Consider the following 13,826-nt stretch of genomic DNA (forward strand, 5'->3'; position numbering starts at 1 on the left):
ACTGGGTCAATTTCCAAGTCCCTTTATGAAATGAGGTATGTATAGTATGACGTGGATATTTGGCTCAAGTGTCTTGAGAGCATTAAAGTAGGGCTTTCAAGAATGACGGGAGAAAAAAGCTGATGAGACAAAGTGATTGCTTTCTCATTTCTAGAGTGGAGTGACTGTAGGCGAAGCTGTCTCCAAGAATCCACGCGTTACCGGTCACAAAGGTACAGTATATGTGTAGTCCTCGTCTATTAGACCTCTGGCTGGAATAAGAGTGCTAGATTAAAAGTATTTTGTTCAGATTTGTCACCAATAACTTACTGACATCCTGGATAGTCTTCGAGTGCTTAAATTTACATCTTATTTGTAAGTTTCTGAAGCAGGTGTGATCGTGAAGTCTTTAACAAGGTAGCGTGTTGGCCTGGAGGAGGAGAAACCTCTCTGGTTGGAGAGTTTCAGTCTGTTACAAATTGTAATGCTCTTGCACTTTCATAATTCTCTAAATCCACTACTGCAGCTTTTCTTCAGGGTCAGGAATGAAAATACACAAACGGCATCCGATGGTAGGGGTGTGCAAAAAACAAAAAAAAAAAAAAAGATTCCTATTCAAATCGCGATTCAAGCTCCGACTCAAAATCGATTCATAGAATTCCAAAAATGTATTTTTTTTTTTATTGTATGTCTACTGCAGTCACATGGGACAAGTAACTACATTTACATACTATTTGTTTTTTTAAAATAGAGAATCGATTTTGAATCGAATCGTGAGCCTAAAAATCAATATCGTATCGTGACATTTTCTGAATTGTGCGCCCCTATCAGATGGGAGTTAAAACCACACACACAAAATGCAAGTCTCTGCATCCATTTCCAAAACTGTCAAATACCTGCTACAACATGAACTGTATGCATTATAATGAATAAATCGTGTTGAACAAAGAAAAATGCAGCATGATTTAATTTTCACATTTTATTCAAAACATTATGGTGAAACACATTTGCCTTCTATATATATATATATATATATATATATATATATATATATATATATATATATATATATATATAAAGTCTAAATACATAGTGTCCAGGCATTCTGCCCTCAATTTCAAAACTTAACCATTAAAAATATTTGTAGAGAAAATACAAGTAAATAAAATAACTGCCATGAAGGTACATTAATATAACATTAGATAATTTTCAAATGTGGTATGAAATTAAATAATTACTCCTCGTTAACAAAATATGCCATTTAACAATAGTTTCAGACTGCAGCCCGGCTATTCACAAAGGACCTTCGCACAGAAAGCAACTTTGAGCCATAAACGGGGTAAACACCTGACAAACAGGCATCATGTGCTTTCTCAAACTACGTATCTCAGCGTTTCCCCTGTCACACATTTCAGCAGTGTTGGTTTAAATGCTGGACCAACAGAATAACTGGTTAAGTTACAGTCAAAACACCTTCCTTAAGTGTTTTTTTCTTTAAAACAATATACATTACCAGAACATGTTATAGGACTCCACTTTATTATTTATAGGCAAATCTTACCTGTAACCACTGCTTAATAAATACAGAGTAAAAGACTAACCACACACATGACTTAGGGTTGTAAACCAGACCAAACATGTGACCCCCCCCACTAAAAAACGAGCAGAACCTGACCTACTGGTGAGTGAACAACTGTTCACAGGGTGGAAGTCGGCACCGTCTGGACTCCGTCAGCCAACGTGGCCTCGCAGCGTGATGCTAATCGCCCACCACGACTGATCAATGTCATTACATCTGTACAACAGAAGCTGTTGCGTAGTGGTTGGGACTTGAGCTAAATGGGACACCTACAGTGGCTCCACGGGGTCCCATTAAAACCCATGACGATGGGTTGTATCCAATCACAGTACTGCTAAAAGGCTCTTGGAATAAAAGCATCTATTAAAAGACATGAAATACTCTTTTTGAGCCGGACTGTGCATGTAGGAATTCCGGTAACACGCCACGTGTTACTGTGCAATCGTCCGACTACTAGTTACTGAAATATAACTGATGGATACAAAGAAGAATAGCCCAGCTAACGATAATCTTCAACAATAATACACACTGAGACCTACATTTTCTTCTTTGTTTGTATCTGAATAAAAAACAGTGGATTTCTTCTGACTAGAAAGCACCTTTTCCTGTGTGCTCCTAACTGAAATCCTGACCTGATCTCTTAAGGCGCTGACACACCAACCCCATTACCCAAAATCTGACGAAAATCTTTTAAAATGAAGACCGAGTCGGCAACTGAACGGCCTATTTCTCGCTTAAAATGTTTTCGGAAAGACGTTTCGGTGAACTATTTTCCTAAAATACGAGGTCGTATTCCAAACGAGCCGCCATTATGGTCGGTTTTGAAATTCGGGAGAAGCCAGACCCACGTGACGCATTCGTCCAATCAGCTGTGAGTTTTCAATACAGACAATCTGACAATACAGATTAGCGCCGCATTACGTCTCACGCAGAACGTAGGCTCAAGTGGGCGTCGCTTCGGTGTGTTTTCCGAGGCACTTTTTTTTTTGACCAACTCGGGGAGGCGGTCCTTTTCTGCCGACGGTCGGCCGTCGGGTTGGTGTGTCAGAGCCTTGAGCACCCGATGCCACGCCGCTGCTGGAACTGATTGATAAATATGAGGTTAAAAGATTTCTTCACAGAAGTTTGACCAATAAGTATATTGGTTCAACCGTTGTCCTTCAAACACCAGCCAAACCACATTCTCTCAGAACGCAGGTTGACCGGTTACGCTGGCGTTTTAAAAAGGATTTATCTCACGAGTCGCCCAACGTTCAGTCCACTGCATGAATCAGCACCAGTACGTGACTGGCTGCTTTTTTTTTTTTTTTCTTCTTCTTCTTCTTTTCTTACTTCAGATAAACTGGGATGTTCAATGTGAACGCAGGATTACTTGAAACTGTGATGCATTTGACAAATTTTAGGGCAACACTGCCGAAGTAATTTTCTCTCCGTAGACCGTGATCACCCGTTCTTCTTCTCATTTGCTGAATAAATCCGTTTTTTCCTAAATCAGACACCTCCCTTCCCTAGTTCCAACTAGCTGAGTCACACTCGAAGCCCTAGTAAAGCCGCTTTTTCACCAGTTCATTATGCACTGACTCATTGCTTAGCCATTGTGAGGAGAAAAAAAAAAAAAAAAAAGACACAGCTTTATCTGGCTTACACGTAGTTTTACTCCCTTTCTGCTGGGAAACAAACACTTCATGTTGCACAAAAAGCTGCCACGTGCATCACAGCTACTCCACCTGCACACCCACCTATGGAGCATTTCCTGTCTTACCATTTCTACATTTCTAGAGCATTCTTACTACTTTCTAAAGCCCATAATACACTATTTCTTCTGCAATATAAAAAACAAAAACAAAGTGAATATTCAACGTGTTTTGACAACCCAGCCGTTTGCCGTGAGAATTCCGTTTTTTGTCCACTAACTTAAGTTAAGTTGTGTGTGTTAATGTTCAGGTTACTTCCTTACAGTATGAGGACGTTGAAACAATCAGGACTCAACCAGGATCTCCATCAGATGCTCCAGCTCGAGTCCTTCTCTCACAAGATTCGGACTAGAGAAGGCTGGCAAAGAAGAGGATGAGGAAGACAATGGGCAGAATGAGGAGAACGAAGGCAGGCACTTCAGATTCTGGTTGAGAGAGACAGAGAAGGGGTTTGAGGGGGGGAAGGAGGAGGAGAAAGGCTGCAGATACCGTAACAGATCGTCCCCAGCCTGGTATCCCCCTCCACTGCCTCGGAGCCCAAGCACTCCCATGTCCCTCTCCAGCAGGGACGTGTCTATATCCTGGAACAGATCCTCCACAGTGAGCTCACTGAGGAAGCTGGACCTCATCACTTCCACGCTGCTCTCCGGCACCCTCCACTCTTCCTGCTGCTCCCAGCTTCCCCCGTTACCTCGGACTGCCTGTTTCCCCCATGCCACGCCGCCATCAGAGGGCCCCGACAGGTTCTCCAGGGACCTGAGAGGTGTCCGTGGAGCTGCCTGTGGGCTCCCGTCGATGGTAGAGTCCAGTGCGGTGAGAATGGAGGAGATAGCAGCCGAAAGTGAGAAATCAGAATCCGTGGACATCGATCCCCAGTCCTCATCTTCGTCTTTTACAGACAGAGGGACATTTAACGCACTTAGGTGGCAAGTTGCAGGAGACCTACTTGTATCACAATTTGACAAGTTATTCAAAGAAACCACAGGGCAGCTGACAAGAGCCGAGTGGCTGTTAGAAAACATCACTGCAGAGGGAGGTTTTGCTGGAGCGACTCCAGTCAAAGTACTCTCCTGGAGTTCAGATGAAGAGCTACAAAGTGGTGGGGGCACCTCCACGTCTACAGAGGGCACCCTACGAGCCTCACGGCTGACCTGCCGCAGCGTGTTGGCTATCAGAACAGACCGGCGCAGGCTGGGTTCAGGTAGCTCCTGGCCACGCTGATACTTGTTCAGGGAAACGGAGAACACAAACTGGCGCTGGCTCTCCCAGGTAGGGCTGCTTGGGTCCGAAACCTCCACGTCCTCTGGTGGGTGTTTACGCTTCTGCCCCTTCATGATCATCTTTAAACTGCGGAGGAAGGGTAAAACCGTTAAATTGACTTGTATTGCTGCTAAAAAATAAATAAAATAAAAAAAACATTACTGTTAACAAGTAGATAAAAGTATTAAAACTCTCATAACATAAAAATGGAATAAGATAAAACTATTGTCTGTTCACACAGAACATTTTCTTGCATCATCTGCAGTCAACATTAAAACACAAACATAAAAACAAGCATCTGTACTGTATGTTCACCCAGCAATGTCTGACACACCTTCAATTGTGTACACACACACACACACACACACACACACACAGTAAATAAAGAATAATATTAAAATGCTGATAAGTAAGCATCCATGAAAATTCAATCTGGTACAAGTAGTTTTTTTTATCATTTTTTTTCGTTTACTTTTCCTATTCTTAGACATTAATTTGGGCTCTTCCAGCCTGTGGTTAACATTTGTTATTTTCTAATCGTATGGCCTATAATCAGTAGTAAAAAATAGACTGAGACAGTGGCTAGTCAGGGCAGCAGTAAGCATGTTAAAAACAAGGTAAACTGCTTGTGGTAGTATATGAACAGCAAGTTCTTTAAATCAGTGATTCTCAATGTGGGGTCCTGGCCCTCTGCCAGGGGGGTGCGTGAGAAAGTTTTCAGATTCATTCATTTAAATAAATGGATGGACTTTGCTTTGTGTATATTCAAATTCGGCAGAATGATGTGGAAAATAATTGTATTAAACGTTAGTTAATAGATAGCTACGTTTGGATTAACTAGCTGTTGAAAACACGAAGATGATACCTTCAAAATAAATAACTCCGTTACCTTTAAGTGATGTAAAGTAGTGCGTTTTTTTAAAACACTAGCTAGCTTACTCATCCAGTGTTAAGTTAACGTCAGCTAAATGTGGGTTTGGGGGTTGTAACGTTAGCTTCATCGTGTAGGACTGCGTTTCTGTAACGTTTAAAGACATAGTTATGGCTAATATAACGTCATTGATATGATATAACGTTAGCTAGCTAAACACGGTGGTCCGACCTATCTGGCGTAACGTTAGTTATTTTCGGTAACGTTAGCTACATTCCTTGCTAGTGTTAAGAACAGCAACATTTCACCGCCCACCGGTCGGACTAAACGGTTAGTTTGGGTGGTGTAATTTTCTTTAGTCTGTGGCCATACATGTACACTGGTCTCCAACCCAACGTTAGTGAAAGTGTTGACATATGAAAGAATCAAACATGCATTTTAAATTACTCAACGTTAACGTTGTACAGTTGTTCCACGATCGTCCCTGTTTAAACCGAATGTAACGTTCACGTTACGGAAAGTTTTATCGGAAGTTATTGTAAACAAACATTGTGATTGGATCTTTAACGTTACAAGACTCATATTTCTTTTTTTAAATGAACTTAACATTAAAAAAAATGGTACCCTGCAGTACTTCAAAGTAGCCCTAGGGTAACGTTACCCCCATCACAAACACTGGTATAGGAGGGAAACTTTTAACGTTAGACCTTCTCAGACGAGGCCATTGAATAACGTTAACTGACTTGAATTATCTTGATTAACGAGATGAAATCAAGTAACGAAGTTTAACACACTTAATAAAATGGTGTTAGCTAATCTGTACACACAGTGTAAATGCAACGTTAGCGTTAATTTATCTTTGAGCAAACAGACCTGTTGAATCACTTCCCCGTCTCTCCTTGGTCCCGTTAAGTTTAGTCGATAACGTTGCTTAAAATGTCCTTATCTTGCCTCCTCTTCGACCCCAGAAAACAATCCAACGTTTTATTCAACTCATTGGAAAATGAGTCGGCGATTAAAAACTATTTCTAACTTCAACTTTCGGTTTAAAACTTTAAACGGTACAACTTCGCCAACCGACTGACTTGGTCTTCTCCCGCCCGTGATTTAAGTTTTACCACGCAAAGGTTACAGTGGGGGCTGGATGTACCGAAAGGCATTCTGGGAAGTGAAGTTTATGGATGTCACATACACTCTAGTCTCGCTTTGCCAGACCCTCCTCCAAAGCATACATATAATCAGAATAAGGACATACAATCAGAAGAATTTGACCTTACAAAACATACTTTTAATATATATATATATATATATATATATATATATATATATAGTAAATCAATTATTAATAATATCACGATTCATATAATAAATGTAGACCTGTAAATTTACTCCCGCCCGGATTAATTACCGCCCAGACCGGAGTGTCAAGCTTGTCGTTATGTAAATTGCATAGCACTAATTCCTAAATGATTACATAACCACCAGAAGAAGGATTCCCATCCACATATTACCTTTAAACAAGTACCTGTGTGTGTGTGTGTGTGTGCGTGCGTGCGCGCACGCGCGCCTTATTTCATGTTAAAGGTATTTCATGTTTAAGTTAAAATGACTGTAAGAAAAAACTAAACTTCTCAGAGGATAAGGCTACTGAACCGATCATAATTAAAAATGTTCACATTTCGCTGACGATTTCACACATAACGACAAAGCAAAACATTGTTTAAAGTCTAGATCTTGCACATGTACAGGCCAAAAGGAAATGTCGTTTTAACTCTAATTCAAGTTCCAGTTGTCCGAATCAGTCTTATTTCAGAGAGAGTTACTGAAATAAATCAAACTTAGTCATTACCTGAGAGCAGCAGTCGCCAGGAAGGAAAACGGCCAGTAGCACTAGATACAACTTCCACTGAAGTAAACCTTTAAATGTCAACGCTTACTGTTTCAATTTCTATTCCACCACTTGTGACTCTACGCCACACGAAAAACTTTGAAAAACAGCTTTAGCTCCTCCTCGGCCCGTGCATTGGACAGCAAAGAAAAACATGTTAACACAAGTTATGACATAAAACAGCTTCCTGTACTCTGTCAAAATAAAACAAATGAGTCGGTCGCACCTTTTTTTAATCAAAGCCCTAATATAATAATATAATACAATTGGAATTGCTGTATTATTTAAGTGCTATACTAAGCAATGATGTACTGTATGTTAAAGGGGTAGCAAACTATAATGGGATACAGCCAGACAGCAGTATCTATCCTTTAAAAAAACAAACAAATGTTGGTTTTATTTTGAAGGACATAAATTGTTTCCGGGTTATGCTAACTGCCCTTGGGCCACTTGATACATTTTGTCAGAGGGAGTTGCACAACAGCTAGACGTGCCACTCATCTGACTAACTTGTTGTCCTTTTGAAAGGATATATATTCACATGATGTGAACTGTAGGAGACAGACAGAGAGAGACTAGACGATGTTTGTGCAAGTATTTTCATACCAAAACACAAAAAAACACAACAAACCACAACAAAGACTGGTGTTTAATAACAACATTGGTCCAACCCAGTTAATAGTACAACTGGTACTGTAAACCTACAAACGGTCATCCACCATAGATTTAGCCTACATCTAACTAGTTCATGAATATGTATTATACTGGTTTCTAAACCTGCATCCAATGGTATTTCATCGTTGTTCCATCTATTTATTCCAAATTTATTCCAATAGAACTGTCCTTTTCTTTCATTCTAAAATCAGTTATTTTTTGTCACAAAAGAATTTTTAAATATGTGCAGTAGGTAAGCCTTATAAAACTAACTTTCTGTCATATTTCCTGAAACTGACCCAGTATGTTCCAGTAGAACTACATGAAGCAGGTAATAAATAAAATAATCTGGCTCCACCTACAGCCTGTAGTGCGATTTGTACTCTCTTGTTGTTTTGTAAAGCGTAATTTAAATGATATAGATGATAAAATAGTATTATACAATATATTATTATTTTTGTCACTCTAGCTAAAAAAGAGCCTGCAGTGCATTCACTTGACACTTGACCTTTGGTACGACAAAGTCTTTTATTTTCAATGATAGGAAACAAAACACTCAGTACGTAAAGATGGTTAAAGACACCGCTAAAGCGCCGCAAACAGCTACAGGTAAAGCAGCAGTACATTGATTGACACTTGATGAAATTGAAATTAGTACAAAAATGTGACAAGCAAAGAAAAAGCTCATAAAGGTGAACACAGGGAAGCATTTGGGCTATATAACAACACACAAGTAGTTTAAATCTACACAGACATTAGTTCTTCATTTATCTCCAAGTCTTAGCATAAACAAGTATTTTCTCTTCAGTGTGTTTTAGTGAAAAATTAAGAATGGCCACCAGGACGGGCTTTAAAACCCCTTCACTGTCCGGAGGGCATCAGCAGTGTGTACGTCAGGATTATTTATACTCTCCCCACACTCCGACCGTCTTTCCGTCCCACTCGGAGGTGGACAGACACTTGACGAAGAAGTGTCCCAGGTCGTGTTTAGAGATGGCTCTTCCTTTTAGCATGCTCTCCGCCGCCATGTAGCTCTCTGTCAGAGGGAGGTCGTCTGGAGGGAGCGAGACCGAAACAAGAACTTCATAAAATATGAGAAAACACACTCATGCTCTCTCTAGCTGCAGCTGCAGAGCATACAGTACAATCACAAAACTCATGTAGCTCATAAAAAAAGTGCAACTTGCAATCCATTATTCCAAAAATAAATGTCAACAATGTAATGACTTTATTACTGATTAGCACTTAAGAACGCACAGCGTTATGCGATGCATTACTATGTTATTTATGCATTTATTCGTATTCGTACCTTGTCTGTGAATTGTCCTTTAATCGCTACTCTTCGTGCCTTTAATTGTCCCTCTGGGACAAATACGTTATTTAAATTGAATTGAACCAGACTGGCTGACTGCAGCACCTTTATGCAAAAGCCTTTCTGAAAAGTTTTCTTTCACTTTCGTTTGCAATAAAACTCTTAAAGCTTTAGGGCGGGCTCGGTCACGTTATGCTTGTATCATGTGGACGCGCCACCGTTTTGTTGTCATTACTTAGAATTCCTCATGGGGGCGGCAGAAACTACGCACTATAGCTTTAAAAGGTGCCCTGCCACACAAAACCGTTTTTCCTTGTATTTTTTGAAATATGTTAGGTCCGTATGGGTTTGTGTTATGTGGTGAATGTGAAAATTAACTGCTACCTTCTCTGTCAGCTTTAGCCACTGAACAAAAATACAAAAGCTGGACAGTCTGACTCATTGCTATTCGTGAACTCGCCCAGTTGCGCTGGGTAAAGGATGCTGACAGCCAGGCTCTCATTTGCTAGCTGTTAGCCAAACAGATTCAAACAGCTTAGCTTGTTGAATATTAATGAGAACTGGCAGAAATCGAGCTGAGTTTTCCTGTAGGCTTTCTATACCACGCTAGAATGGCTTGAAACAAGGTAACCGAGGCATTTGTTCCACAAAAAAATGTTACAGAGTCCATGGTAGAACTTCAGACATCACCACAAAGTAATGAAATACGTGTGGCAGGGCACCTTTAAGTTTTCTACTTCTTACTGACCAGCAATGTGAGGAGGCATGACAGCCACATAGTCCAGCCCAGATGTTTTCAGCACGTTATACATCCTGTCATGGTCTTCTGTCACATCAATCATACGGGCCGGGACTTTGGAGCGATCCCACAGCAGGAAGGCTGGGAGGGATACGGATACAGACGTCATTAGCACTCTTTAGAAGGAAAGAGTAATTCAATAAATATCAAATACACTTCTCTTAATTATCTTAATGTACTGCTCATCTGAAGCCAACAGAGGCTTAAACACAATATATTTCAATGTACTTAAAAAAAAAAAAAATCAGTCACATAACACAAACTTTGGCCACCTCATCCACTCTGTTATAACTTTTATAAAGTTGTACCTGACATGCAGCCGACCACCTTGCAGATCCCACGAGCCTTCATGGCTTCAACGATGTTCTTGGTGCCTTCAGACATCATGGTGGTCGGACCTGATGAGCACAGATCAGATAATAACTTTCAAACGGAGGTCGAAAGTAACTAAATATTCCAAAGTTGTACTTGGAGCATAGTTTCAGACACTGGTACCTTCTACTGGGTGACACTATATATTCTTTACACTGTATTTCAGAGAGCTATTCTATTACACAGTAAAGAGCATACAGTACATGAAACCATCAAATTAAAACCTCAAAATGTGTTGATTTATGTATTTGAAAGACAAACATTAAAAGACTTCTTACAAGATAATGCATGAATAATGGGTGTTCTGTTCTGTTCCTGAATTTTGAATGCAGGACTTTTTACTGTAAATTAAGCATTTTTTATAACAGTGTTGCTGCTTTTGCTTAATACCGTCCTCATGGTTTACATAATGGAAATCCTCTCCACCTTTTAATAAACAGTGTGTTTCAGATTGTAACACTGACATGATGAGGTCACATAGGGCTATATGTTGTCAAGTATTATGGCGACCTCTATTGGAGGTTTTACAGTATTACACCATTTTAAGGCGAACATGGTCAGTTATGTAATGCAACATGTACTTTACCAATGCAAGGAAAACTTCTAGAATCAAACAGTGGTGTAAATATGTGAGAAGAGTCCAAAGCAACAACAGTAAGAGAAATGCTGCAACTTTAGGACAGCAAGTTCAAAACCACATAGACAAATCCAAAGTGTGTGTGAAAAAAAAAAAAAGAATAATCCAAGACGGCAAAGCCTGGCAACAGGAAAATGTGCAAATTAAGCAATAGAACTTTTAGACGGCAAAGCCTGGCAACAGGAAATGTGCAAATTAAGCAATAGAACTTTTAGAAACAAAGCTAAGCTAAATCTTTAATTTAATTAATGCAGTGCCATTGATGCATGTCTACATCTAGGATACAACTTATTTTAGGATAGAAAACAAAAACAGAAAAATATATTTAAAAAAAAATAGTTTTGCATTTAGTTTTCTTCTCTTATAATGTTTGCTTGGTGGTGTGTCAAACTGTGGAGCCTTACTGAGGCTGTTCCTGGTGCCCAGGATGATGATAACAGCGTCCTGGCCTTCCAAGGTCTTCATCACATCCTCTTTCTTAAGCACGTCTCCCACCACCACTCTGGATACCTTGTGGTCGGCAGGCAGCTTGGTAGGGTCCCGCACCAGCACAGTCACATTGTATCCTGATGGAGGAAAAACGGAAATCAAACCAAACAGGCATGCAGCAGAAACAGGTACTCACACCATCATCACACTGATATTCCTACACATCGAATACATGTCCTAAAAAAAAAAACTACAGTTGCATTGTATCTGCAATAACAATGCTGCCTAATGTCATTTCAAGTGTTATATTTCCTAAAATTCATAGGATTTCTTTTTGCAGAATCTCATGAGATTTCCAATCAAGGCGGTGGAAAAGTGGCAGGAGAAGTGGGAGAATGACAAGTAGTGACTACTATAAAAAGGAGTAGGGATTAGTGACACATTGACAACCGACCATTTCACCTGGTTGGCAACCCTCACTGTCATACTGTGTTATAAACACAGCAAGGCTGATATTAAAATTCAGCAGGACCACGTGATTTCAACTTTTTCAAACTGGTGCTAGAATTAAAGAGTATTTTTCCAGAAGCTCCTGTAATAAATTTACCAACTGCACGAAGGGGATCCCACCCTCCCTGTACAGGCGAGATAGTGAACAGCTTCTACTATCAGTTCTCTGTGTGACACAGCAAAATGCTGACCGGTTACGTTTACCATGACACAACAGTTTTTTTTGCCCCATGTTGAGGAGGGAAAAGGGAAATGAAATTGTTGCTAAATCAAAATTAATCATGCAACATAATGTGTTTGTGTAAGTGATTTTTTTTTTTGGTGCAAGTGTATCGGTCTGTCTACAGTTTATGTTTAAATCTGCAGGGGAATTACAACCAATAGCGGAGCAAATTACAGCAGGGATTGATTGTGTAAGCCTCATTCCAATGTGAATTTATGAATAAAGAATATTCAATCAGTACTAGATTGAAGTTAACATGGGATTATGAACTTCAAAAGTGTACATTAAAGTAGCCTAGGAAAGGTGGATTTAGACAAATATCACCATTTTTTAAAACACGTTGATATGGATTCATGCTGCTAATATAATGTTTTAAGCTGCTACGTGTGTTTTCAAAGACATTTACACAGGGAAAGTTTGAGAAAAAAAAGGTATGATGTTATGACTAAGCTCAGAAATCAGCTATGTAACAACTTTACAATAAGCATCCCATCTAGTCCCATATCACGTTATTGATATTATATTGATGTGTTGCCCAGCTCTAAATCCACTGAGTTTTTTTTATGTTATTGTGAATAATTTCTGCTGAACAACTTTATGATAGATTGTTAGACTCTCACATGACATATGGATTCCCAAGAGCTCATGTTTATCCCACTTTTTGACCAATCCAGGACCGTCATATTAGGCTAGGCTACATAGACTGGAGGATAACAACTTTAACAACAACAGACTTTATAGCTAGCCTAACGTTATTTCTTTTCTCTGTGTTGCAAACTCAATTTGAATACAATCACGGAAATGTAAAGTATAGGAACCTATTGGGACACATCAAGGACTTACTGTCATTCCCCGGTACGCAGTTTGATCAGCATAATGCACCTATACATTATCCTATTCTTCTATTCTTTCAATTCTCATATTCACTCCTCACCTGCAGCCACCGCTTGCGGGAGGGTGGCCAGCCCGGTCATTCCCGTTGCTCCAAATATCGCAACGTTTTTGATGGAGTCCGACATTATTTGTAATAAGCGAGCTCCACGACACAGCGCCAACTTGTCGGTTCAGGTTCAAACTGCGTTCGGCGCAGGAGATACTTTCACTTATAAAGTCACATTTGACATGTATAGAAACCAACCATAGACACGCCTCTTTTAAGTGACAGGAAGAGAGGCGCTTCCGCACCTCAGACTCCTCCTCCCACACGGACAGTATGCAGTTAAAGGAGCCCTGCTGCTCACACACTCCTGTTACTACTAGGCCTACTCTTCAGATCTTCGACTTAAGTAAAAGTAGCTATACCACAATTTAAAATAGGCTGTTACAAGTTAAAGTCATGCATTCAAAATCTTACTTATTGACATCAGGCAAAAGTAAAAGTAGGCTACTCGTGCAGAACGGCCCTTTTCAGAATAATAGGCTATATTGGATGATATGGCTACATCACTTTAATGTTGCAGCCTGGTTGCAGCTGGTAATGGTGTGTGTCTTAAAGTGGAGTCAATGGACCTCTGCCAGGGGGTCCTGGAAGGTTTTTAGATTATCATAATACAACATTTTGTATCCCCCCTCATAGTTCAACGAATCATATTTTAACTTTCAAATCTATAATAGTTCTT

General features: G+C 39.9%; 2 protein-coding genes across 4 annotated transcripts; both read right to left on the bottom strand.

Annotated features, from left to right (window-relative positions):
• Nucleotides 1-1,605: 1,605 nt before the first annotated feature.
• sertad3 (SERTA domain containing 3) lies at nucleotides 1,606-7,373 on the bottom strand. 3 transcript variants are annotated; one of them, XM_028573330.1, is made up of 2 exons: nucleotides 7,233-7,373; nucleotides 1,606-4,599 (listed from the first exon to the last, which is right to left on the bottom strand). In XM_028573330.1, exon 2 carries the CDS (start codon nucleotides 4,590-4,592, stop codon nucleotides 3,537-3,539), a length of 1,056 nt encoding a protein of 351 aa, XP_028429131.1. In that variant the 5' UTR covers nucleotides 4,593-4,599; nucleotides 7,233-7,373; the 3' UTR covers nucleotides 1,606-3,536. The 3 variants fall into 3 exon arrangements, with proteins under 3 accessions (XP_028429131.1, XP_028429132.1, XP_028429133.1); XM_028573331.1 differs by lacking the exon at nucleotides 7,233-7,373 and adding an exon at nucleotides 6,257-6,509; XM_028573332.1 differs by lacking the exon at nucleotides 7,233-7,373 and adding an exon at nucleotides 5,836-5,861.
• Nucleotides 7,374-8,434: 1,061 nt separating this feature from the next.
• On the bottom strand, nucleotides 8,435-13,381 carry blvrb (biliverdin reductase B). The gene is made up of 5 exons (XM_028573537.1): nucleotides 13,142-13,381; nucleotides 11,450-11,611; nucleotides 10,345-10,434; nucleotides 9,986-10,117; nucleotides 8,435-8,979 (listed from the first exon to the last, which is right to left on the bottom strand). The coding sequence occupies exons 1-5, from the start codon at nucleotides 13,224-13,226 to the stop codon at nucleotides 8,825-8,827; spliced, it is 624 nt and encodes a 207-aa protein (XP_028429338.1). The 5' UTR covers nucleotides 13,227-13,381; the 3' UTR covers nucleotides 8,435-8,824.
• Between the last annotated feature and the right edge of the window lie 445 nt (nucleotides 13,382-13,826).

The sequence above is a fragment of the Perca flavescens genome, chromosome 3, assembly GCF_004354835.1.
Source record: "Perca flavescens isolate YP-PL-M2 chromosome 3, PFLA_1.0, whole genome shotgun sequence".
Classification (NCBI taxonomy): domain Eukaryota; kingdom Metazoa; phylum Chordata; class Actinopteri; order Perciformes; family Percidae; genus Perca; species Perca flavescens.